At 43.3% G+C, this 26,452-nt stretch overlaps 1 protein-coding gene across 2 annotated transcripts in view; it reads right to left on the bottom strand.

Annotated features, from left to right (window-relative positions):
- tcf7l1b (transcription factor 7 like 1b) overlaps positions 1-23,717 on the bottom strand; it is a 34,377-nt gene extending 10,660 nt beyond the window's left edge. For both annotated transcript variants that reach the window (XM_034595372.1, XM_034595371.1), the window contains exons 1-4: positions 22,719-23,717; positions 22,497-22,569; positions 22,258-22,385; positions 2,568-2,651 (exon numbers count right to left, since the gene is read on the bottom strand). In XM_034595372.1, the coding sequence (XP_034451263.1) occupies positions 2,568-2,651; positions 22,258-22,385; positions 22,497-22,569; positions 22,719-22,904 (471 nt within the window). In that variant the 5' untranslated portion in view covers positions 22,905-23,717. The remainder of the gene's footprint in view (positions 1-2,567; positions 2,652-22,257; positions 22,386-22,496; positions 22,570-22,718) is intronic.
- Between the last annotated feature and the right edge of the window lie 2,735 nt (positions 23,718-26,452).

Genomic DNA, 26,452 nt, shown 5'->3' on the forward strand with positions numbered 1-26,452 from the left:
TTATATATTTGCCAGAATTAGCAGAAATCAATTTAAATTAAGCAACAATAATTCAATTGATCTCCACGGACATATGTGAGATGATACCATTCACAAAAAAAATCTAATATCAGCATTGTCTGAGATTTATGAATTTGACTGCCCTTCTCAGGGAGCTATCATTATGCAACACAAACTTGCAAACAAAATATGTCCCTCGACAAGATATACCAAACCATGTCCGTCTGTCATTAAAACACAACATCAGATTGAACCCGTGCTCGCAGAACGACTGCAGGAGAACAGGTCTGCTTCAGGAGTCCCTGCTGGTGTCTCCTCACCGCCTCTCCCCAGGTCTCTCTCTCCGGCTCCTCTTGGCCCTGGGCAGTAATCCCTGGCCCCCAACGTGTGCCCATCCGCTCCCTCTGCTCTCATTAGTGCAGTGTTGGGGCCTGGGGAGACTGGAGGCCTGGGGAGCCAGCCTGCTGCTCCCCTCCCACATCTCCCTCTCTCTCTCTCCTCGGCTAGAGTAATGAGCACATAATCAGCCTGGCTCCCTGTCAGCGGCAGCCGCACACCAGAGGGGCATGTGGGCTCCTGGCCCAGAGTGGGGGGTAAGGGCAGAGCCGGGGTGCTTCACTCTCTACCCTCTGTACCCCAGTATTATCCTTTCCCACAACACATCAAATGACCCTCTGCTAACAGGTCAGCAGATCAAGCATGGGGACTTCCTTCTTTTAGTTCACATTATGGAAACTGTTACACTTTCAGTGAACTTCCTCACATTTTGTACTGCTTTTAAATTACAGTGTAGCCTTAGTTTTAAGACAATGATGTTATCTCATATTTCTCTGCCTCAGGCTGCCCATTAAAGCTGTCTCATCAAACTGCGATAAAATCTGTAAAATCGTTATAATAAATGACACGTTAAAAGTTAAAGTATTAACTTTAACAGTGTTAAAATCAAAGATACGAAGACGCCTCCTTATGATGCCTTAGATCCTGTTTAAGAATATATTACTTCCCATGTACAAGCATTTTTCAATATACATGCAAGAAGCAAAAGAACAACTGCTCCAATCTTGTCTGTTTCTGTATTTATGTGCACAAAGTGAAGGCTACTTATTATTCAGAAAACTGTTTTCTACAGTCCTCAACAATGTTTCTATCTGTATTGATTTTTCTGGTTCAGTGACGTTCGCAGAGATGAAGGCCAAAAAATAAACGAAGAAAAGAAACACAGAGCCACATGAAAAGTAAAGAGAAACAATCCAGCAGACAACTCAGTCATTGCTGTGCTTTCATTTCCTTCAAATACACTTGTTATTACCATACTCACTTTTTTAGACTTTTTATTCTATATCTTGATTCTATATCTCCCGACAATGTCGATTCTTATATTTCAAAATCTGGTTTAACGCTGTATGTATGGTCTAGACCTGCGCTTCGTGCCCTGAGACAACTTCTGTTATGAATTGTCGCTATGTAAATAAAATTGACTTGACTGTTTCTCCGGGAAAAATCAACAGTGTCACTGGAAGGTCAGCAGTTATTCTAATTAAATATCTTTAATTGGTTTCCATTGAGACTTAAGTCTGTCCCGGATTCCCATGAGCAAACTTTGTCCCCATCACAACAAGATCCTATTGACTGCGCTGAATGAGGACTTTGTCATGTGCATCGCTGCAGATGCAGGGATTCAACCACAAGCTCGGCGAGCGCGTCTAGCCAGGGTATGTTAGGTCAAGGGGCTGAGCCGCAACGTTTCTTATTACTAAAGTGTAGTGATCGTGGCTTTCGGCTCCACGCACCGTTTGACATGACTCCCCCAACAAGAAAAACGCCCTGATACAATCGAGCCAGTGAGATGTTGAGATAGATGCGTCGTGTTATCTGATGTTTTTGAATCCCAAACACACGTCCCTCAGCACGGCCACTAACCAAACAGGTCTGCTGAGGCCCTGCATTGTCTGACTGGAGTGAGACACCGTGATGACTAGTTCACACCTGCGTGGGGAAGTTCAGGCAGGGAGGTTCACACTTGAGAGATTTATGGTGGAGTTAATGTGGCAGAGACAGACAGACTGTTCAGCAGTTGGCCTGCGGGTGCTGTAACGGTGCATGGGTGGGAACCAGCACATTTACATGCACACTACAACTTAATTATTGCGAGTAACCACATTATGGTGATAGTTTGATTACAGAATTGATATGGTTTACAGTAAATGGATTCCTCCCAATAAGTTGACATGATTTGTTTGATAATTGGATTAACGTCCCGATGCAAGTAGCCTGAGGGAAACATTTTATTAGTGCCACAAAATGAGGGAAAGCTAAACAGTGAGATTTTGCTGGTGTTCCGATTCATAAAGTTTTTGACCACCATGGTTCAGTTATTTGGTGTGTGAAATTTTAATGTGGAAATTATGGGAATTTCCTCCAACCAGCCATGTTTCTCTTTCGCCAAACCCACTTTGTGCAGCTTACTCAACACACAATCTTTCTGATGCGTGCACTGAATCAAAACCACACAAGAAACTTGATCTTAACTTAACTGATCTTGTCATAATCAAAAAATGTCCTCTTACTAAATGTCCTGGTGTTGGGGAGCGGGAGTCTTTTAGTCCTACAGATCCGGGAACGTCCAAAAGAGGCCACTTCATCTGCAGGTACTGCGGGTGAGAGGAAAGGAGCAGAGTTAAACAACAAAACCAGACACACTGCAGGGAAAACATGCACAGTAATAAAATCTGGGGGGAAAATAGGAACGATATTAAAACCAACGGCCAAAAGAGTCAAAAGTGCAGAAAATCACTCCTTAAAATTTAAAAATTACTGGACCACAGGGATTGCATCTTTTCATAGAGCGTGGAAAAGTGCTATGAATGGTGTCAAACCCGCAGAGAGCTCCAGCAGACACCTGTATGAGAGCCACATTGCTGCTGGAGTCAGACAGTCATTTCTGGCACGGGGGAGAGCAGGGAGAACGATGTGAACACATCGGACTGGTAGACTGTGAAATTGCCGTTTGTCAAGGAAAAACAGGAGGCCAGCTGTGGGCGCCCATCGCTGAGGGGGTGGGAAGAGACAGCTGGAAGGAAGCCCCATCTACGCAGCAGCCGCGAAAAAGGTTGCGCTGTGGCCTCGAAGGTAACACCTGTCTGTCCGACTCAATCGGGTGGGCCATTTGACCCCGGACACCGTTCCTCCTCCTGTCAGTATTACTGTATTTCACACATGTATCAAAGTTATCATAAGATGTTGTGAAAGTGTTTGCCTTCCCTCTCTTTTTTTCAAACTTGTCACAAAGATTTCCACCACAGTTGGTCTCATTATTGCTGCTGCCTGCATATTTGCCGCTGCCGTGACATGGCGTCGGAGCTAGGTTTTTGTGATTTACAGCTCGATACAAGAAGCTGAACTTTTTTTTTCTTCCTCTCTCTTTTTTTTTCATTCTCCAGCGATGAAGATAGCATGAAGCCGGAGCTCCAAAAGCACGGCTCAACCATCTGGTTTATGAATCACTTTAAATACCGGATACAGCAGCTTGTCATGCATGTGGATTTTCTCCCTGGTACAATTTCAAATTAATTAAATGGGTTTCCTATTGTAGGTAATGCTTTGCTCATTCAACTCTGTTTATTCTAGACAAATAAAAGTATCACGGTTTATTATTCATGTTGCCTTTTGGGCATGAAAGTTTGTCACGAGCAGTGAATTCTGAGTATATGAGGTGGTTGCACAATCTCACCCAGCGTCCACTGCATTCATTTTGCAGTGTTTACTATCCCTGTCATTTGCATAGCATTGCGCTTATAAATTCCTGTGCACAAACAGTTTGGCGTCCACCCAAAGCAAACATCTGACGAATGGAAAGACAAGAAACTGACACACATATTAGTGGCAAACCCTCTTAAAGGACACATGCAAAGCTTTGTCCACTTTTCAAAAGTCACTGCAGGATAAATGATGACAAACAAGTAAACCGGTGGAGTCATGCATTCAGGATCTGATTTTTAAAAGTTCATTCATCACTCAGGATTTGTAAGGAGGAAGGAAGCTTGGATGGCTGTGGGTTAAAAATGGAAAAGACATTATGGCAGGAGGGAGGAAAAGGGAGAGGAGGGAGAAAAAAAACATTTTCAGGAATGAGTTTGTCGGAGCAGGCAGAGGGTATTGTTTCCTGACAGCTGGGGTCCAACAGCGCTCTGAGGCAGGGGGAAGGGGACCCTTTTTCCCTTCGAAAAAAGGGGGGAATTCTTAGAGTTGACATCAGCCCTCTTCATTTTCACTATACTGCTCAAGGCTGAATCGTAGGTTCCAACTAATGGGCCCAAGTCCATACAACTGTCAGGAGGCAGTTGCTTTTAGAGGCTGCAAGCTCCCTATTGAAACTTTACTCCGCTGTGTGCAGGGTGCCTAATGAATGCTACTCTCCAGAGAGAAAATCCAAAACAATGCAGTTTTCTCTGTCTAATCTATGTCAATCATGAGTCCTTCCACAAATGAAACAAGTGCTATTGTGAGCGTTTGGTCGAGCCCAGCCGTGCCCACCCCTGCTCTCCCACCCAATCCATCCCTTATTTGACAGCTTCTGCCAGGACTGAGGAACATGCCCCCAGGCACTTTTTTTTCTGAGCGTCTACTTTTCTTTTAATTGCCAGTGTGCCCTGTGGAGCAACGGTTCACACACTCCCTGAAACATCCAGCCAGGTAATGCCAGCCGCACACTGTCACATTAGCTTCAGTCCAGACCAGAGCAGCGAGCGCACCGCTCACTAACACATGAGACAGAGAGGGAGGGAGGGAGGGTGTGTGGGTCTACGAGTTGTTTCAGGAAACAAAAGGCGAGGAATTGCAGGCTGTGCTGCACAGCGAAAACTTTCTCAGTGTTAGGGTGACAAGAAAAAGGGAAGTGTGAGAGAAAAGTTAGAACAGAGCTACAGGATTTATAACGACTGGATTTAAATACTGTAAAAGATTGAAACATAAAACTAAAACCAATTTAACTGCAAGACATTTAGTAATGCTTTACACAGGCCCTTATCTTATTAGAAACAAATACACACATATGGCCGGGACTCATAGCAATGTCTGTTTCAGCATGGGAGCTGTGGTAAATAGACTCGGACGGAGAACTGAAAGAAATGTGCAGCTAAAGTGAGGTTTAGCTGATCCATTTCTGTAGCTCTCTAATTGTCTTCCAGGCTTCCCTGCTGCCTCCAACACTCAGAATAGACATCAGTAGAATGTGCTACTTTTACAGGACCCAGATGCGACAAAGGTGGCAGCGATGCCACTGAAATTTTCCAAAGAAGCTGCACTGGAGCCCTTTGGTTTTTCGTACAGAGAGAATACAACATATGCTCTGGGGCATGTGGCCTGCCAGAGCTGGGTTCTAATTGTTACATCGCTCTCACAGAGCGGAGGAAAACCAAGCCAAGAGTCTTTGTCATCTCTGAAGTGTGTGGTGCCATACTGCAGGCCAACATCAGAGCATGGAGCAGAGACAGATGTCTGGACATTTGCTGTCAAACTAAGTCAGACCCGCTGCCAAAAGGACAGAGAAAAATCCCAAACTTTTCTAGCTTCTATCTGCCGCCTTCAGAGCTGAAGTGATAATCCCACTAAATCCACAAAATAATGGAAATATATAAGACTTTTCTTCTATTTGTTAAATAGAAATAATAATTCAAAAACATAGACTGACTTTGGGAAAAGCCTAATAATTAAGGCTACCTAAAACAGATATATGTCTAGACATGTGTGCTGAATTGGATTAACTCAATCAATCAAGAGCAAACAATCAGACTAACAACTAAACAAATAAAAGAGCGCCTCTGTATAAAGTGGCAGCTCAGACGAGGCCTGACGCTCGTGAAATGGCTTCGCCCAACTTGTGGTGAATAGCGGAGCAGCAGGAATGCCTCCGCGGATCGCTCCAGCAGATAATGTCAATCACCTACTGTGTGGAGAACCCCTCCCCATTGTTTTCTTTTACCCCCCAACAGAAAACAAATGGGCCACACAGCTTGCTGTTTGGCCGAGGTGTTAATTACTGTCCCCTGCCCATATGAACAACAGCCCCATACAATAGCCCAGTCAGGCCCCGACACAACAGTCCCTCCCTGGTTTTCTCTGCTGATATCTGCTGCTCATGCGGGGCCATTGACACCTCAACCTGATCTATGCATGAAACACAATTAAAAGCTTTTCAGGACAAAGGCTGCGTGATAAGTAGGTCCCGCCTCGACTTAGAGTTTGCAGTAAGGCTCATTGTTTGCCAACATTAGCAGCAATTGCACTGACAATTCTCAAGCAAACCTCGGCAGTCATTGTGCTAATTAGTGTGTAATTGATGGGGAAACGACAAGCGGCTCAGCTGGTCAGACCCGCGATGCACTACTGGGCCGCTGAATGGGGACCGTGTCCTATTATCCGGTTCAATATGAAGTAAGCAGATTAGTCACGGAGGAAGTTATTAATTAAACTATCTTAAAAGACCAAGACATACAAACATTGTGGTGCTGAGCAGAGTTAAGGTTTTCTGACCATGGATCATTTTTGGTTTTCTGTAGATCAGCAGTACTTAATCAGACACCCATTAAATAACGATAAGAACCACTGTTATCCCATTTTCGGATCCTCGCCCTATTCTCTTGGTTTACATGATATTAACCCTCACAAGCCGGTGGTGCTACGGTGGGAATAGCGTTCTGCTAATGGCTACCACATTTGAAGTGTCCATTAGCCCATAGAGGAATGAAGTTAAGTGACTATGACAGGGTTACTCCCTCAATTCGCCGGGCGTCTATTGTGACCTGGTTGGTCATCCTGCTCCCTTTTTCACAGCCAGTAAAAAAAAACTGGGTCAAAGGTCAGACATCCAGAGTGCTGGGGTTTCTATGGCAACGTGGCCCTATTAAGGCCAGGCTCATTGGCCTCTTAACATGCCCTTGTACACAAAAGAACTATTAGTGCAAAGAGGGAGAGAGAAGAGCAGGAGAGGGGAGGCAGCATGAGGGAGGTCCCGACAACACAGCGGCAAGGTTTTTCCAAGATGGTTCCACACTTGGCCCGAAGCTGCATCTACGTCTATATGAAGCACACGTATAGTTTCTAGTGGTCCCTTCTAGGGGTTTAGAGGATGCACGGTAGAATCTATTGTAGGTCTGGTGATTTTTTTTATTCCAAAATTAACACAATATTATTCTTGCAGCGGTGCTATGCTGCATATAAATTGTAGTCCACATTGTGAACAAAAGATTTCCAAGATTCAACACAGAAATTCTCACAGAGCAGTCGAGTGCCTCATACATATTCTGCACAAGGCCAGGCTGGGTTTATTTGAAAAGTCCAGGGAGTGAATTTACTGCTGTTTCAGTAATAAAACAGCATTAACAGAGAACAGGGCCAAGATACCCCCCCCCCCCCCTCTTTAAAAGCTTCTTTAACATTCTATCCCTGTGAGTGAGGGAGCTCCGACTTCAGCAGGAGTTTGTATTTTTTTTGCAACTCAAGCTATTATTTGTTTCAGGCTTTATTTTTCTTCTTTCTTACTTTTTGCAAGACAAGATTCTAAGTTATTGCTTCCTGCCTGCAGAGTGTTATCATAGAGCTCGTACGAGTTTTTAAACGAAGCCGCCATTGTTGCTCGTCTGCCTCAAGGATTTTCAGGTACTGCTAATCAGACAGGAGTTCCAGGAAAGTCCTTAAACTGAGGCTGAATTTAGGAATAAGTGAGTAATTCTGTTACACGGCACAACAGCAGGTCATATAAAACTCACTGTATAATTAGAAACACAGGAAAATAATTATGCATCTGGTGAGAGCAAGGCCATCTCATAAAGACAAGAGAGGAGAGTGCGTAGCTATTCAAGTCAATTATGTGAAGTCAGTTATGCGGTTTCCCGTACCTGGGAGATCTGCTTCCAATTGTCGCGGAAGGTGCTCCGCTCAGTGTCAGTGTGATCTGATGTCAAGACGGGCTACACCTCGAATGTCAAAAGACGTCCTCCTCTTCCATGTCCCGTGGCATTGTTTGTCCAGTCGCACAGGAACACTACTTTTTTTATTGTTTGGGGAGTAGCCCCGTTTCATTGAAATTCACAGCCGTAAACGTCTGTATAATTAACTCCAGAACTCGAGGTGGTTAGCAGAGGCTGGCTGGATGTTTACAGTAAGGCTCAACTTAGAAATCAAATGTGTGTGTGCAAGCATTTGTGTGTTTTGCGCGTCCAAGTCTACGCCAATGACACCAGAGTGAGACCTGAGTTTTTCATTTATGACCGAACACAAATTGAGTGGAGACAGCATGGGTGACCAATATAATACGGAGTTTGCTGCCAAGGCATTTAGGAGGCAATAATAAGTCCAGCACACACTGAACAGGGCAAATACCACAGCACAGCAATCAAGTCTCTGCAAAGACATAAAAATAATACTACTCTTCAGTTTTTTCCAGATAAATATTTACCCCCACTCTCCGAGAGTAACTTTGAATACATTTGCTACGAGTTTTTCTTTTTTTTCCCTGACAGGGCACAGTGGGTGATTGTTTCCCCCTTTTTTTTTTGCTTTTCTTGGCTCTTTTCTTAAAAACTTCTTCCCGAGTGCAGCTGACGGGGGCAGGAGAGGCACTGAGGCATCTCCAAGGGAAAAAGTCAGTTTTGAGAAACGGAGGTGGGCATAAGTGGGTGTATGGTGGAGAAGGCAAGAGGGAGGGAAAAAAGGGCCTAAATTAAACACATTTGTTTCTGCTCTCACATACCACAAGTCTTATGAAAACAGAGGGCTGATTGTGTTCACTCCACCCCCGCCTCCTTGCTCTCTCCTCACCACCACCCAGCTCCACACCCCCACCCCCCTGTCCTGAGCAGCGGCGGCAGCCCCTCCCCCCCTGTTCTCTCACACACACACACACACACACACACACACACACACACACACACACACACACACACACACACACACACACACACACACACACACACACACACGTACACACAGCTGCCTGCAGATGCCTCCTGTGTTTGCTCTCCCGAGTGCAGGCGCAAATCTCCAGGCCCCACAGACTTCTGGGCTCTGCCTCATCTCAGTTTTTACTACCTGACATCCCTATCACCCCACTGCTAACCCCGCTCACTTCACTCTCTCTGCGTCTCCTCCTCCTCGCCTCACCCCCGCCGCCCGCCTCCCCTCCCCGGCTCTGTCCTACTCAAACACACACAGACACATTCACCAGCCACAGGTATGCCCGGTCCCGCCGTACACATGGACACAGACACCGACTGTTAGAAATGAAAACCCCTATCATGTATTAATGCTTTTAGAAGCATTTAGGGACATGACCAAAAACAACATGATAAAACCTGTAAATATGTTAAATTTTGTAAAAAATCTGTTGAATTAACCGGTAGAAACTAATCTTCTAGCAGGCAAAATCAGACAACAAAACATGCTGAAGCAGAAATAATCTCAATGCTTGGATCTAGCTGAATAAGACAATATTTTTAATAGGTCGTTTTAAACCCCTACGAAGTGCGACACAGTGCACAAGTTACTACCATGACATTCCCGAGGATTAGTTATGTGCATTGTCAGCAGACTGCAGGGAGGTCTGGAACGTGGCCAAAGCATTCGGTTTTATACCTGAAACATTTGTAAAAGTCATTCCCCCTGAAATCTAGAGGCTTCATTTTCATCATGCTGCTCGTAGCTGTATTGAGTGCTATATCATGATCTAGAGATGGGGTTCGGCCATAAATTCAATTCACGCTCACATCCGAGGGCTCGTCTTACGCGTCTGGAGCTTTGCATAGAATACATTTTCCAGTAAAGAACGTATAGGTTTTCATGGTTTGGAGGAAAAGCCTTCGGAGCATGAGGTTGGGTCCTTCCTCTTCAAGGAACATCAAGTTTCTTGAAAGCGAAGCAAAAGTAATGGAGTTGAAACATGAGGCAAACACTTGAGAACGTCCGATTTTCTCATCTGTTGATATTACAGGAATTACTCGTTACTGACAAACTCACATTGATTAATATCGGCTGTTCCAGTTTTCCGAGTCAGAAAATGTCTTCACTACATTAACCAGACCCACAGAGAGCTCAAGGCTGGACATGCTATTTAATACAATACGTACAGCTGCTGCTATCTTTCAGTTTCAATACAATATAATGAGAACGGCAAGGTGATTACGATCAGGGGCTGCTGTAAATATCAGATTCCCAGGGACAGAGTTTAGGAGAGGCCCCTTACAATTACACAGGATTCAGGAATGCAGAGCACGAACCAAAGCAACATGCAGCTGAAGACGAATGCTCACGTCCCCGTTTTGGACGTTCAGCTCGCACCACCTGACACAGAAGGTTTAGGGATAAGCAACAAAAAAAAAAACGAGTAGGAAAGTTGATCTTTCATGAAGTTCTGTTTTCGGTGAGCCCCCCAAAAAAGTGAGCCACAATGCAACAAAACGTCTCCTCAACGCAAACTGCACACTTCTGCAAACAATTAAGTGTTAACCCAAGAACTGTAAGCTACTCAAGAGAGAGGGAGAAACGCACGGAGAGAGAGAACGAAGAGGGAAAGAGAGAGAGAGGGGTGCTTGTGCACAATTACAGCAGGGATTTATGGCCTGAGAAACAATTTATAAATCACAGCGCCTGAGCTAATGTGCTCCAGATTGTTCTCCATGCAGCTGCAATTTTGGTCTGCGTGAAACGGCATAATAAACCTGGCTTCAGGATATGTTTGGGTGGGGGGTGGGAGGGGGTGGGCAGGGAGAAAAGTTGAGATTGTGGGTGGGGGCTGACAAGGGTGAGGCTATGGGCTCACAAAGTTTTGAACAAAGAAACGGAGAAGTCTTTTTTTTTTTTGTTAGAAATGTGACTGACGTCGACAGAGGACGATAAGATAAATGTTTTGGGGGACAAAATCTTGAATTCTACAAATAATATGAATTAAAAGGTGTTTTCTTATGTAATAATACGACACAGTAGCTGCACAACAAAAGCAATTAAACAAATCGAAAACCGTAACTGAGTAATTACACAAGTTACCACTGAGACACAATTACAGTTTAAAAGCCCAGAACCTAAGCTCCTTGTGAAACTGTGAACTATTCCTTAACCATCACACACGTGTTAGTGAAAATTAATTTGAGGTTATAATAAGAGGAGACAAATGTTGCAAACTGATCCCTTCATTGAGACCGCACGTTGGTGTGGAAGAAGAGATCGGATGTGCTGAGGGGAAGCCTGGGCTTTTGTGGCCACTCAGCCAACTGGCCCTGAACCTTAACCTCTAACCCTTCACCCTGGGAGGCAAACAAAGCTCTGAGTGACATCTGAAACTAGACACTCTGTGGGGAGAGAGTGTCTGGACAGGACTCAAATAACCCCATTAACTCTGCAGAAAAGATTTATGGCTTTTTATTCTGCCCCTGCAAATCGCGAAAGCCGAAGAGTCGCACCAATCTGTCAAAAACAATCGAGCAGTTAGACTTGTGCACCGAGTTACATCTTGTTTATTGTGCAATATCGCCATCTTGAACAGAGATAAACAAGAATGCTCCATAATGAGAGAGGAGTTGTGTTTAGCAGCGACAAACACATATGCAAGCAGTTAGTGTGGAGCAAAATAAATTCTCCTTAATACGAGCAACATGAAGGTAATCTTCAGGCAGTTTTAGGAGTCACTGATGCATTTTCAGCAGCGCCGCTGATGGAGTCTATACAATGGGTTACGTAAACAGGCCCCGGCATTAGCACACTGTAAACACAAACAGACAGAAAAGTTGATGGTAAATGTGCTTCGGTGAATGTGGGCCTCCGTCGCCAGAATGCTGAAAGCCACTGTAGTATTTAAATCAGGCAAGGAGGGAGGAAGACTGGGCCAAGCATTCTGTAGCTCAGCTGTGAGGCTCTAAGCCGTTGCCCTAGGGTCTTTGTCCTGCCTTTCAGGGCAAGTCTGAGGTAGTCAAAGACCCTATTCATGACCGGCGCTCCCCCTGCCAACACACCCATACAGCCCCAGTCAAGTCAGCCGAGAGCTATAGAGCCTCCCCAATTCACACGAGAATCAGACCTGCCCCTAAAGCCTGCTTCAGGGATTTCCAATAGCCAGCCCCTCCATCCCATGTACAAATCAAACAAAAGGGCTCCTTGGCCTACTCCATGTCATATAGGGCTGATTAGATCTTTTTTTCTAATGTAGCTACTTTAAATTTGAAGCAAATAAGTCAGTCACATTTGTAGGGATTATGTCAGAGGAGGCTCGGAGCTGCCATCCAACCCTGCTCCATCCATCGCCGTCGCCTACTCCGAGACCCGCCTCGCTCTCCATCATCAACAATTCTCAAAAAGATAGGACGCAAAAGATCAACCTGAGTACATGATCGCATCCCAAAATCTCAGAACAAAGAAACCCAATCATGCTGATCATCTGAGGCAGTCACAAGGGGGAAATGGTGCTATCGCTAAAGAGTGTCTTATGTCTGAGGAGCACAAGGCCCCTAACCACAGCCATTACTCATAACTAATCAAGAACATTAGCTCATAATTTTAAATTGAGTAGATAAGGTCAGGAAAGAGTGATGCATCCTGAGGCCAAGCCCAATGTAAAAAATATCAGCCCATCAGAAGTTTCTGCTGCTTCTGCTGTTCATTCTAACAGGATCCACAAGTCTGGCCGGAGATAAGGAGGCTACACATTTTAGATGACTTGTGCCTTCGCTGGGCTTTAATCGAATTTGATGCTCTGCAGAACATTGTGACTTCTTAACAAGTACAATTGGTTTAAGAGTGTAACTGGGGGAAGCAAGGGGCACCCAGTGGTTAACTTATTATCAATATGTGGCCTCATCTCATGGGGAAATTGTTCTTATATATGTATTAACCTCTTCCTATAGCAAAATAGCTGTATCACACTATAACTCAACAATACAAGGTCTGGGCTGTGTATGATTTATGTGAAAAATTGTGGACATAGCTGAGTTCCTGTGGAACCGCAGTATTCCACATTAACATATGCATGACATCATTGCGTAATATCAGACCTTCATCTGTGTGCACATGATTCTATTGGACACACTGCAAGGACTTTTTACTTGGGAGCTGGCAGGATAAATTTCATTGAATGTCCGTTCTGGCTGATTCGGACATTTTGCGTTCACACAAACAGCTCCTCAGGGTAATATGTAGAAAAGTTCAGGGTTGCAGTGCATGTGTTAAGGCATCTTTTGTCTCACACACAGCGTGCACGGCCTCCGTCTGGGTAAAAAACTGCTGCTCCGCCTCTCTGCCACTCTGTGAGGAGAGTAGACATAGAGAGAGGTGTGCCTGGAGACTGCCTTCTATGGAAAGTGGCTCAGGTTTGTCCGAAACGTCTCTAGATTTGGTTTATTAAGGTGTCCAATAATAGAAACTGTATGGCCAAGTCATTTTTAAAGAGCAAAGGCCAATGGGAAAACTCAGCTGGCCCACAAATTGTGTAACATGATCAGAAACTATCACTCATGGACATCTGTGGCCGGCCCAGCCAAAACAATATAAATTAAATTAAATAGGTCATGGAAATCCTGTACAAATAAACACATTTATGTTTAGAGAATACATTTACGCTGACAATAGCAGCTAAAATAACTACGATAAAATCAGTTTTGACTGGTTCCACCTTCAAAACTACTGGTAAAACTAATGATTATGTACTATATATGCAAAATTCAACTTCAACCCCTAAAATACATCATTGTATGTAAGAGAATCTTAGTAAATGTATCTCCCCGGTGTGACACGTGTACTGTTTTCAACATGGAAACTTTCCTGTGGTTCTCTTTAAGATTTTTGTAGCCAATCATACGATCCACTACATGTGTTTTTAGAGGTAAAATCGGATTACAGATGGCACGTCCCTCTCAGCAGTTACAGCTGTAAGTTTATAGAATGTGTACGTTTCAGTCATGGAGTCAGACAGGTCCATGCTACAACTTAAGCACAATGCTATATTGTCATAATCATCTAGGGAAGTAAAAACTAACCCAGTCAAATGGACTGGTGAATGCCTCTGTGCAGTGGGCCACACGTGATTGCAAGTGCAACATGTTGAAGTGACATTTATCCGCCGGTGGACTTGAGCCACACCAGCAGACCCAACCTGCTGCTCGGTTACAGACTCGGAGCGAAGCAGCCAGACTGATTTATAACTTCAACAAGAAGAAACAGCTGCACTTCTCGCTGTCAACTAACCTCATCCTCGACGGATATCCATCCACTTCTTAATTTAGTATGACCACTACAACCTCACTGATACTACACACATACTGTATGACATGGCCTTTAACAGACCGTCTGCAGGGAGGGAGAGTTTTATGCCCTGTACGTGAACTGAAGCGAATCCTGATACAAATCTTATAGTACTGATGCTACGTGCATGATCTGATAGACTCCTGCTGTTTGCTGATTGGGCTGCGACTGCCTCAAGGTCTGGAAGCCGGCCCACCTCGGGATAACAGGCAGAGGAATCGCAGGACCCGTATCTGCCCCAGTTTATGCTCCCACCACCACATCTCATCAACAATCTCTCCTCCTGCCTGCTCGCTCTCCCTCTCCTGCTGCCTGCAGAGCTTAAACTGAAAACAGCTGCTTGGAATACCAGACTGATGAAACCCTGTTTAGAGATTTTTCTTTTTCTTCCTGCTGTATAATCACGTTTTATTAGCATGGAGCGAAGCATTTAAGGCACAATTATGGAGGGAAAACATTTCTTTATGTGAGCTAAACAGTAGTGGTTATAGGTATGAAAAAGGCCCACATGCACGTTTATGGGACAGTCCACACAGCACAGTTTACTGTCATTCCCCCTGCAGTTTCATCACTTACATTTATTATACAGTGTGCGGCTGCAAGTAAGAACTATGTTCATTATCGGTTCATCCAGAATGTATAAATTCTGTCTTCTAGATCTGAAATCAATTAACTGATGTGTTGATCAACAGAAAATGTATCTGGTACTTCTTTGATTAACAATTGGTTCAGTATGTTTTAAGCAAAAATTCTTCCCGCAGCTTAACGAATAACGTTTACTCTAATTACAGTGGCAAAGGGGTTTTGTGTACTTTAACTTGATAGTGTAATTTTAAAATCTGTACTTTAGTATATTTTACTTTGCTATACTAGTACAAATAAAAGTCACATGATGAAGTTATGATGTAACTTGTGAGACCACGGCAAATAAAAAAAAAGGTAAATAAGCAGCTGCAGCAGAAAAGATGCCGCTGATCTATGGTAAAACACTGAAGGTGGATCCATCACTGAGGTGTGCGCTACCTTTATAATCCTGCAGAGCTCATCCAGTTCAGGGTTTGAAAATGTAGGAGTCTGCAGGGAGACAGAGCGTCTCAGTGGAGAATATTTATATTATCTATATCTATAATCTCTTATTATAGTTTGCATTGAGTATGTTGTGGATGTCTTTGCAGTGCATTAGTCTCAGAGTGACGTTCAGACAGGTGAGTGAAACAGATGTAACTGTACCTCTACATTGACAACTGCTCGGGCTTTGTTTGTGTTTGTCGGCTGAAGACACTAGAGTTTATGTTTTTATACATCTCTACATTTATTCTGACGCTAGTTTATTAATATGTGGCAGCTATTTGATTTATGTAGTTTAATATTGCTATGGAAAATATATGGACATGCCGTGGTGTTGACATACCAGGGAGAATTAAAAAAAATCTTTGATTTCAAATATTTTCATTATTTTTATCATTATTATCAGCATATAACATTTCACACCTCAATTTTTTTTCCCAAAAAAAAGTGACGCATGGAGTAGATATTAAACTGACTTACTTTAAAAATGTTATCTGAGTTAAAAGTAATTTAGATTCTACTTGAGTAAAATATAGTAATAAAGAGTACTTCTACTTGATTACAAATTTCTAGTTATCTTCCTACCCCTGAGAAAATAATCAACAAATTAAACTCAGTAATTTTGTTTGACTATCATAGAATAAATCAATATATATTCAGCTTATTACATGACACAGATATGAGAATAGAAATGACTAAGATCTCATGTTTGTTTTTACGGGATAAATTCAGGACTGCGGTCACCTGGGAGAAAGGCGGACTCCGCTCCTGACAAATCTAGGATCCCTTCCCCCACACAGAGACTCCATGTTAATGCCATTAAACAGACATCGATAACCTGGGATTCACATAAAACATGTTTCTACGTTCATCATGCAACATGTGTCAAAGCTTTTGTGTCACTTTTTCTGATCATTTTTATCCGCATGGAGACGGTGAGGTTTGAATTCCCTTCAACCTCAACTCCTCTGCCGCTGAGTCTCGTACCAGCTTAACCCTGCACCACTGAATGTGTTAGGACATGACCTGCAGTTTCCTCCGCAAATAGGTAGACGCTTTGCTTTTATATCCAAGTCTGCAACAGGAGTTTGTTTGTTCATATATTGAACAGACACAGTCGACATCTTTAAACACTTAAACCGCTGTAAGAAAAGTGGAAATCTTGGTGTGAGCTCAGGTGTGTTAGACGTGTTCACCTCTAGCCAACTGTCTCTCAACTCAAACACAAGTTTGCCCCAACATTTTTCGCGAGGAGAAGCAACGCACCAAACTATGCAGCAGCTCTGGCCAAACATAGCAAATGAGAAAAACACATAAATTGATAAAAACACATTTGCACACATATTCATCTTGGCACATCAAAGGGATTCATTGATGTCACTGAACATGGGGAGTCTGCGGCTGGAGAGGGGAGATGTTGGTTATCCATTCCTCAAAGGGTGCTGAGATGCTCCTGACGGGCCCCACGCTCGAGAGCCAGAGAGCGCTATAAACAGAATTTCTAATGTCAGGCGGAAGGGTGGGCGGGTGGGTTTAGGTAGCGAGCGGGCTATGGGGTAGCAGGAGGAATTGACGCCAGCTCACACTTTCCGCCGAGACCAAACAGGGAAGGATACAGACCAGGACTGACACCATTTCACATAGTTCTACAAGAGTGCTGTTATGAAGTGAGCATGAGCACAAAATGCAAACTGCTTGTAAAACTCCACAGGAAAGATTCTGCAAGAAGCTGCTCAAGCTGCAGAGTTTAAGTGGCTCGTTGGTTGCGTCACCAGTGATTTATGTGTAAAGTGGAACATTAGAAACATGTTATGGCAATAAAATTACCTCAACCCTCTACTTTGGTTTGTGTTACACTAATTACACGTGACCTTGATAACCCCTGTGTGCTATAAATGTTGCTGAGATATACAGTTGTTTAAATGCGTAAAAAAATGTAAGGGTAATCAATCAAAATACCCCATTTTTTAAATGTCAAATTATATCCGAAGCATCTTCTCATCTCTCGCAAACAAAACTGCATCCATTTAATATTTCCAAACATTTTTTTTGCCATTTTCAATTCAATGTTTTCAAGCACAAGCAAAGAGTTCATTATCAAAATAATTCACTCCCGGCAAGAGCTCTTAGCCAGCGATGGCATTTCTGCGGTCGCTGGCGATCTGTTCCTAATTGAACAGGGCCGCTGAAATGATGTCGATGTGTTTAACTTTGAAGAAAAAAATCTTTCAAAAACTATAAACCCTGTCAAAAATGTTCGCTCTGTTGACACAGCGCTTGGTTGCAAAAATATTTGTCCGCTAACATTCAGGGCTACAACACTGAGGGTTGTCTGAAAGTGAGCCCAGTCCGGCACACTGTTCCCTCTGTTGCAAGACTATCCACATAGCCTCACCTGAATGCCCCCCCCCCCCACACACACACACTCACAGACTTTACACACACACAAACGTGCAGCACGCATGGATGCATGTGTGCACATTCACACACACGCAGCAAGGTGAGCAAAATTCCAAGTGAGCCACCTGATGAAAAGACACCTCAACACAAACAGGCTTTGCTTATGCAGGGAGAGGCCCTTTTATTCAGCGGGACAATGTCTGTGTTGACTTTTCTTTGTCTGCACATTTTTAAGCACCAAAAGCAGCAGAAAGAATGGGAAGGAAAAAAAAAAAAAAGAAGTCGGAGAGGCATGCAAACGTAGCCCCTGACATGTTCAGACTAATACAAGCTCTCCATTCATATTTCAATCTCCAACTATTTTCTATTCAACAATCATGCCCGGTAGATGGAGTGTCCCACTGCAGGATTTGATGAAGATATATTTGAGTGGCTAACCTCGCTCTCACTCACTCGCCACCTCTCACACACAAGAGGCATTTCACTCTTTAGTGACGATGATGATGTACTAGCAGAATTATCTCAGAGTGCGGGTGAAGCTGACAAGAGATGGCGTCAAGCGTAGTTAAATCTGGCACTGGTCGGTTGCTGCGGGGACAATGTGGCGATAATCACATCAATGAATCGACAAACAATGAGCTGGATTTGTCGAGTTGACTTCGCAGGGGGAAAAAACTCTTTTGGCTCCGCAGACCATGGCAGGCAGAAGTCTGGTGGAACATCTCTGCAAACATAAAACCTCCTCCTCAGCTCTCGGTGGATTACAGCGGAATGTCAGCTCCGAGCAGGCTTTAAATCAGTTATGCTTGGCCCCCAGGGGAACTCTGAGCTGATCCCATGTAGGCCTGTCTCTCATTGCTCATGATAGGGTTGCCACATCCAAATTTAAAAGTTCAGGCCTCAAATCCTTCATGTAGCACATTGCGGAGTGAAATTTGCTGCACGGTGACTCTTGTGCAACATCTTGTATCTGTTATTTAACAGGGTGTTCTTTTAAATACTGCTATGTATGTAAGCATTATACTGCTCCTCATAGCTTTATCATTACGCAACAGTACTACGTTGTCAGGCCAGAAGGGGGAGTTGTAAATAGATACATGCAGGAAATGTAAAAATACACACAAAGCACACACTGTTCTATCTACAATTACCAAATAATATTTAGGTCTAACATGGCCTCACAGCTACAGTATGAAACTGAGGTTCTACATGTGGAAATAAAAGCCATGGATTCCTAAACTTCCCACGGGATCAATAAAGTATCTATACATCTATCTCTGTTGACTAGCATCGCATAATGTGATTGAGAGATGTTATTTTAATGTGCATCATGTAGGGATGCACACTTTTTGTTGGCTAAATGATTGACTGTTCCTACGCTCACTAATTTGTCTGATCGGTACTAATACTGGCCAGTTTAAATTATAATTGAAATTTCATTAACGTAGAAAACTAGCTCACGGTTGCGTCTGAGATGTTATGCAGTCACCTGCCACTAGATGGAGTTGCAAAAATCCCTTCTCTCCCCACGCAATTTAGAATAATAAAAACTAGCATGTTAGAAACTGAAGAAAGATGGCATCTCGTTACATCAGTAAGTAAGTATTTTTATCTAGAAAAAGAAAATAAGGTGGGGTGTAGGCTGTGTCAAATTACATTACATTACATTTCATTTAGCTGACGCTTTTATCCAAAGCGACTTACAATAAGTGCATTCAACCATGAGGGTACAAACCCAGAACAACAAGAATAGAGAAAGTACAATTTCTTAAAAAAAAGCAAAACTACAAAGTGCTATAAGTAAGTGCCATTTAAGTGCTACTAAATTGTTAGTTTAAAAATGTTATTCAAGGTATAGTCTGAAGAGGTGTGTTTTTAATATGGAATATGTGTAAACTTTCTGATGTCCGGATGTCAATGGGGAGCTCATTCCACCATTTAGGAGCCAAAAAAGATGCAAATGAATTTGCATCTTGACGTTCGCCTGAAATTTGAGAGGGCTACTGCTGCTAGCACTGCTAAGGTTAGCCACAACTAATATGTCCCTGCAGACATGCTGTGATCCTGATTTCAGCTTTCATAACTTTCAGTATTATCTTATTTTTAGTATCCTAAATTTAAAATTCTATTTAATCATCAAAAAAATGTGTCATTTGGAATATACTGTCTTATGCAGCATGCGTACAAACTCAATCCACACCAGTTATAAAGCAAATCTGTCAGTAACAGCAAGGCTTTCAAAGACAAATAAATCTTATTTTAAGACCAAGAGAGGTGGCAACACTAATTAGTTCACCCTGTGGGCAAGTTTTATCTCACAAGCCCATCAGCATATATATCCCACAGAACAATACTGCATGATCAACTGCCGAGCTCATTAGTGACACTAAGTCATTGGCCTGACGTGGGGGCAAGCCACTTGTAAATATCATCCAGTATATCCGACTGTATTCAACTTTATCCACAGGTGTAAACAAACCAACCCCTGACTTTGCGCCTTAACAGGCACTGAAACAATCCTCTCATCAATCAAATGCACTGCATTCACACTAAGCCGCGAGCACAGGGCAATGTAGGGACCTTCAGACATCTGCTAAGTATGCCAGCCATTGTCTGCCTGCTTGTTTTCTGCCACGGCGATGATTGACACAGCCAGCTCACTCTGTCCCATTGACCTCATTTCTTCTTCCATAACATGGAGGATTATACCTTCAAATTTTAAATCCTCTCCAATTATTTGCTACTTTGTCACGAAGAACCAGAACAGCCGTTTTGATTTGCAGCTTTTGTTTTGCTGGACAAGAAACACAAGGTAACAAGAGGGTTCCATAGGACTGATACAAGTCTAAAGAAAGCAGAGACATGGTAATAGACTGATAAAAATCCACTCAATTACCAGACAAACCTAATATAAGACTATTGGTTTGTTAGTAACTTTACAGTTCAGCAATTTATAGTTTAACTATTAGGTTTTTTTCCTTATTATGTCAACCAAAGTTTTCAGAAATAAAAATATAGTAAATATAATGAGGGGAAAATATATTATTCCTAAAAAATAGTACTCGAAAGCATGCACATGGTGGTATTTATCCCCTAGTGTGAGGAGAGTGGCCATTTAGTTAATGAGCTCCAATGGAGACCTCCAATGAAGCCATCAAGGCTGCTCAGAATAACAATGGTCAACTAACGCCTTTCTAATTGAATGGAAGATACAGGGAGGAGAGGGGAGTGGGCCTGGAACACTGAAAAGGAGACAGAAAAAATAGGAGGGGGTGGTCTTTTCAGTCAGATGCCTCCCAGGCCTTAACGAAAGTACTTTTTTTGTTTGTTTTTTTTGGGGGGGGGGGGGGGGGGGGCATGCATTGGGGGATGGACGAGCTCGGAGGAACTCTGCATCTCCAGCAGGGATTATTATAAGGAAGTTTGCACAGTCCCATTTAAACTGTACTGAATGGGCTACGCTTCCAAGCAGTGTTGGGTTGAATTGTTTAAAAATGTGTTGTGTTTTTTTTCTTCTTCTCCAAATCCGTCGTCACTTCCTCTGACATGTTCTTTGACCATAGTATGGGATTTTATCACAATGAACGTTTTTGTGCCACTTCATTGTGGATGTTTGCATCATTGCTAACTGGTGTGAAATTATGGTCACTCCCAGCTCTTCACTAGCTGTAAGCCATGTTAAACGTGATATTTATAACTAGAAAACACTTTTCTCTGGAAAAAACATACTGCACAGCGGCAGCAGCAAAAAAAAAAGCATGCATGTGATCAGTATTTGAGGCCTTTCACAACCAAATGAACAACTGGGGTCATGCAGCAAGTTGTGCATCAACAACAATAACATAGGACTGTCAGCCTCATCAATACATTGTCCTTAATACTGTGGTGAAATGCGTCCCATATGAGTCAAAGCGAGGTATTACACTGATGTTACTGCAGGATATGAATGTCTTGTTTTTTAAATTTCTGGCAGAAAATGTGTGCACAAAGTCTAAAAATACACCAAGCTGCAAAGTAAAGAAATACACCTACTTTAGGAAAGGGATCACAGTGGGAAACTTGAAAATAATACCTTGCACCTCTAATGGACATTTCACAAAAACACCAGCAAAATATCTGTCAGCACATGAGATAAAATGAGCTTTAGCAAGGCGAGGTCACAATAACGACTGTAATTATGAGATCCAGTGAGAGCAGCGCAGGGTGTTTTCACTGAGAAATTGCCATTAATCCTTTTAGAATGACTGATGTGTGTGAACTTTGAGCCGAATGAGAAGTTGTCAAATGCAGGCCCTGGTGGAGGGCTGGGTGGCACAGAGAAATTTATATCCCCCCTCAAAAAAAAAAGAACAAAGAAGTAGTTAGTACTCCTTGAGAGGCCACTCGGAGGGAATATGGCGGTGTGTCAGTGTGCAAGGAACTTTTACGCACGGCCAAACTTTTTTTTCTCCTCCCGTCGCGCTGAGTGCAATATAAAGAGGATAAAGAAACATCCACAGCCACACTTACTGTTCTGGCACTGGGGGACAGCGAGCCGTTGGATAGGTAGGGGTTGGAGAGGTCTGGGATCATGAGGAACGGGTAGCCAGGATAGTGAGGACTCTTAAAAAAGCCTCCATCTTGCTGCCTCCTCAGTGCTGCAGGGGTATACACAAAATAAGGAGAGTCATGGTTAATGCAGGCACTAAAAGTGGCACAATCACCAGCTCCAGCACAGAAAATATGAAGGTGTTTTTATTTGTTTTTACCTTCACTGAAGTAGTCTCTTGTTTTCTCATAACTGTCTGAGTCCACTCTGGTTTGGGGGCGCCTCTCTGCTTGCTGACAAGGAGAAAACACACACACACGCGCAGGGGAAGAAAAACTATATTTGAAACTTTGCAGCAGCATTAAAAAAAATCACACCCCTTGCGATGGAGACTTGGAGAACATTGTGCATGCTGTTGCACGGGGGGGGGGGGTCTTCTTACCTCCGAGTCTGACGAGCTGCTGTTGTTTTCCGACTCGTTCACCAGGGAGGACTTCACATCATCCAAGTCCCTCTCCGCGGACACATTCTCGGAGATCTTCTCCTCCTGCTCCCCTTCGTCTTTAAACGATATCATCTCATCGTTGGCCCCCAGGTCGTCCCCGCCGCCTCCGTTCAGCTGTGGCATGTTGGCACAGCAGTGGGTGAAGGATCGCACAGGGGGGGAAACAGCAACGGCTCGGCAGCTATTCACTTCTATTATATGTATATAGCTTCTCAGGCGAGCGTAGTCCAAAACGTGCCACCGGAGCGAGTCGCACCAAAACTACAAGGAGCTGTTCATGTTTCAAAACTCCCTTTTCATCCCCTGAACGCGGCTCCGTGGTCCATGGCGAGCCCCGCGACAACAGTAATCCACAGTTTAAAGTTGCGACACGGCCGCTGATGGGAAAAATATCGATGGATAATTATGGCGTCGGTGGCCGGATGCGCAGCGCAAACTTGGCAAAGTTTCGCCTCCTCCGCAGCTTGTGGACAACTTGTGGCCCCCGTGTTTGTTGCTGCTGCTGCTGCTGCTGCTCAGGAATGGAGGGAAGGGGCGTGGGGGGGCTTTCTCTCTCCCCTTACGGATCCAAGAGACCACAAGAAATACAACTCAAGTCCAAGCGCCTGCTCAAGGAAGGAGAAACACGTCCGATTTCATCTCCTCATATCCAAACAATGGCTCGAGTAGAAAACAGAAAGAGGACAAAAAAAAAAACAACGGCCAGGCTGCAGCTCAGTCGTCTTCACTTCTCTCGCGCTTGTTTTCTTCCCACAAGTTTGTTTTTCCTGCAACAAGCTCGTGAACTGGATAAAAGAAGAAACCAACTAAAAAACAAAAAGCCGATGCGATATGTAAGTGTGAAATGTTTCAGCTGAACGTGGTCGCCCTCTCCCTCCACATCGCTGCCGGGGAATGCGCCCTGAAAAACTACTTGGTTGTTCAAGTGGAAGAAAAAGCGCAGCCCGTCCGAACAGGAGGAGGAGTTAGAGCTGAAAACCGACACTTCATTCACCAGCGTGGAGATCAGCCACAGTCTTAACCCTCAAACCCCCGCACCACATCTTTTTATTATTATCGTTTCACTAGAGTTATTATTAAGTATTCATTACAACAACAAAAACAAAAACAATTATAACAGTAATAATAAGAATGATAATAATAATATTAATAAATATTTTATTCATTTACATTTTATGTTCATAAAAAATAATTGAATCCAGGGGCGGTTCCATGGGTAGGACCAGGGGGGCACTGGCCCCAGTTGAACTCTGATTGGCCCTCTTAAGTCCCCCTGTCTTGTCAGTAGTCTTTTTACTTAGAATAATCTACTAATTCCAAGAATTACTGTGAGATTTATTTCAGAATTTTTTATTTTAAATCTTTACAAAAAAAGTACAAAATGTGCTTCAACAGGGAATCATTTTCTAAATGTATTCAAAGATGTGTGGCATTTATAAAGCTAAGCGAACCATACAGCTTTTACACCAACATTTGTGTGTACATGCAATTTTTTCAACCCGGTAAAATAAGACGATGAACTCCTTCCTCATTGCCAGTAGAGTTTGCCTCTGACTTTCCCCTGGTGCGTCTGTTCGACGTCACAAAAGCATCAACAGAGACACTCTCTTGTCGCTGTCTTGCCAAATTAGTGCATTCACCCAGGTGCCTTGTTTCCCTCACTGCCGATCGGAGGCAGAGCCGGTAAAAAACATTTGTCTAATGCAGAGTCATTTGAACCTGGAGTGAATCCCGATTGAATCAATTCCCATTGCAGACAAAAGCCAGATGTAAGTGGGTGTTTGTGGGTTTTTTGACCGGAGGAAAAGGGGCTTGATTGCCCCTTCTGTGTAAAGTGTGGCCCCTTTATGGCCTACGCCACAATGTTGAAATGTTGAAATCAACATATGACAATATGCACGAATTATGTGTGTCCCTTATTATGTTTTAAGTACATTTAAAATGTAGATAAAAATGGATCGTGTGGTGAGAGCAGCCCAATATCTCTTGTGCTGTCAAGTCGAGCGCCACAGATACCACACTGCCTCTGTCTGTGTGAAAATGACAGGCCAGTGAGAAAGTCCTAATTATACACTGCCATGTAAATTGCATGTCTGCATGTCGTGAAACAATACGCTGGGAAAGATAAAGCTCAATAACACCTGGGATAAGCATGGCCTATTATGGCACAACTATAGGCATGACAGAGAGTGAGGCAACACGCCCCTGAACACCCAGGACAAGCCCGTTGCACTTTTTTTCTCTCTCTCTCTCTCTCTCTCTCTCTCTCTCTCTCTCCCTCTCTCACTCTCTGCCTCTGGCCCCATTGTTGATTTGAGGAACAGGATTGGAGGCCTGATTTTGCAAGCAGCCTTGGAAGAACAAGGGAAGTGGTTGCAGCTTTTTTTTCTCTCTCTCTCTCTCTCTCTCTTTCTCTCTGTGGAATAACCTGCGCATACATCTGAATCACTGCATGTTTTCAAATGCATTGAAAGAAATTTTTAACATTGAGTCTCGCAAAGTTTTCCAAGTTGTACCACACAGAAGTTTGCTGAAGTTTTTATTCTTTTGGAAAAGTTACTTTCCTCATCCTGTCTTCGTCTCTCTCAGTCCAAATCCACCGGACCTCAGACTTCTCTTAACTTCTGATGCAAGTCGACAGGCTCGAGAAAAGAAGTCACTGATGCTGTCGACTGCATGTCAGCAAGCAGAGGGTTGACTGACAATTCGGCAGTGTCTCCACGGGCCTCATTAGATCCCCACTCCTCCAAGGTGTTTGTGTGTGTGTGCGCAACATTGTGTGTATTTGTATTCTGTTAAAAGCAACATATACTGTAGTTGCATATTCCATTTTCTATGAACTGCATGCAGGGTAGTTAAAATGGTGGTTTTGTTATACACATAAATATACTTGTTTGCACTTGCATACACACACACACTCATACACACACACACACACAAACACACACACACGTGCACACAAACACACACAGTCACACACACACACACAGGCACACACACACACACAGGCACACACACACACACACACACACACACACATACACACACACACACACACACACACACACACACACACACACACACACAGGTGAATATTTGCCCTCAGGGCTGCACATCATTGTTTTTCTGGGCTACTCTATACGGAGAATGTAACAGTGCATCCCCCAAAAGATGCACGGACTAGTTTGTTGGTTTGGTTCATCCACATTTATGATGCAAACCTTTGCTTTGGTTCCAAACTCCAACATATTTTTCCATACCCTAAATTAAATAACACAAAACCCTTGAAAATACAACAGATTTTCACCATAATATATGACATGTCACACATGTAATAGACTCTGCATGTCCCAGCAGGTGCAATTACAATCATTCTGTGCTCATGCAGCACAGCCTTATAAAAGATTAATACAGAAATCAAATATTAAAACAAGTCAACAAGGGAAAAATAATAATGACATGCATAAGCAGTTTCTGAACGGAAACACTGACGTTTCTCACACATGCCTAACTTTCTGCAGCGTGCCATGAAGCGCCACTGGCACGCAGACGGAGTCTTGTTCGCAGTAACCTGTAACATATAACACCTGTGTGATAAATAAAATAATAAAATGAAACTGTCCCTGAGGAGTGTTATTGTAAAATGAGACAGAAGAGCAAAAAATAAATAA

The sequence above is a fragment of the Hippoglossus hippoglossus genome, chromosome 9 (genome assembly GCF_009819705.1).
Source record: "Hippoglossus hippoglossus isolate fHipHip1 chromosome 9, fHipHip1.pri, whole genome shotgun sequence".
In the NCBI taxonomy this organism is placed as follows: domain Eukaryota; kingdom Metazoa; phylum Chordata; class Actinopteri; order Pleuronectiformes; family Pleuronectidae; genus Hippoglossus; species Hippoglossus hippoglossus.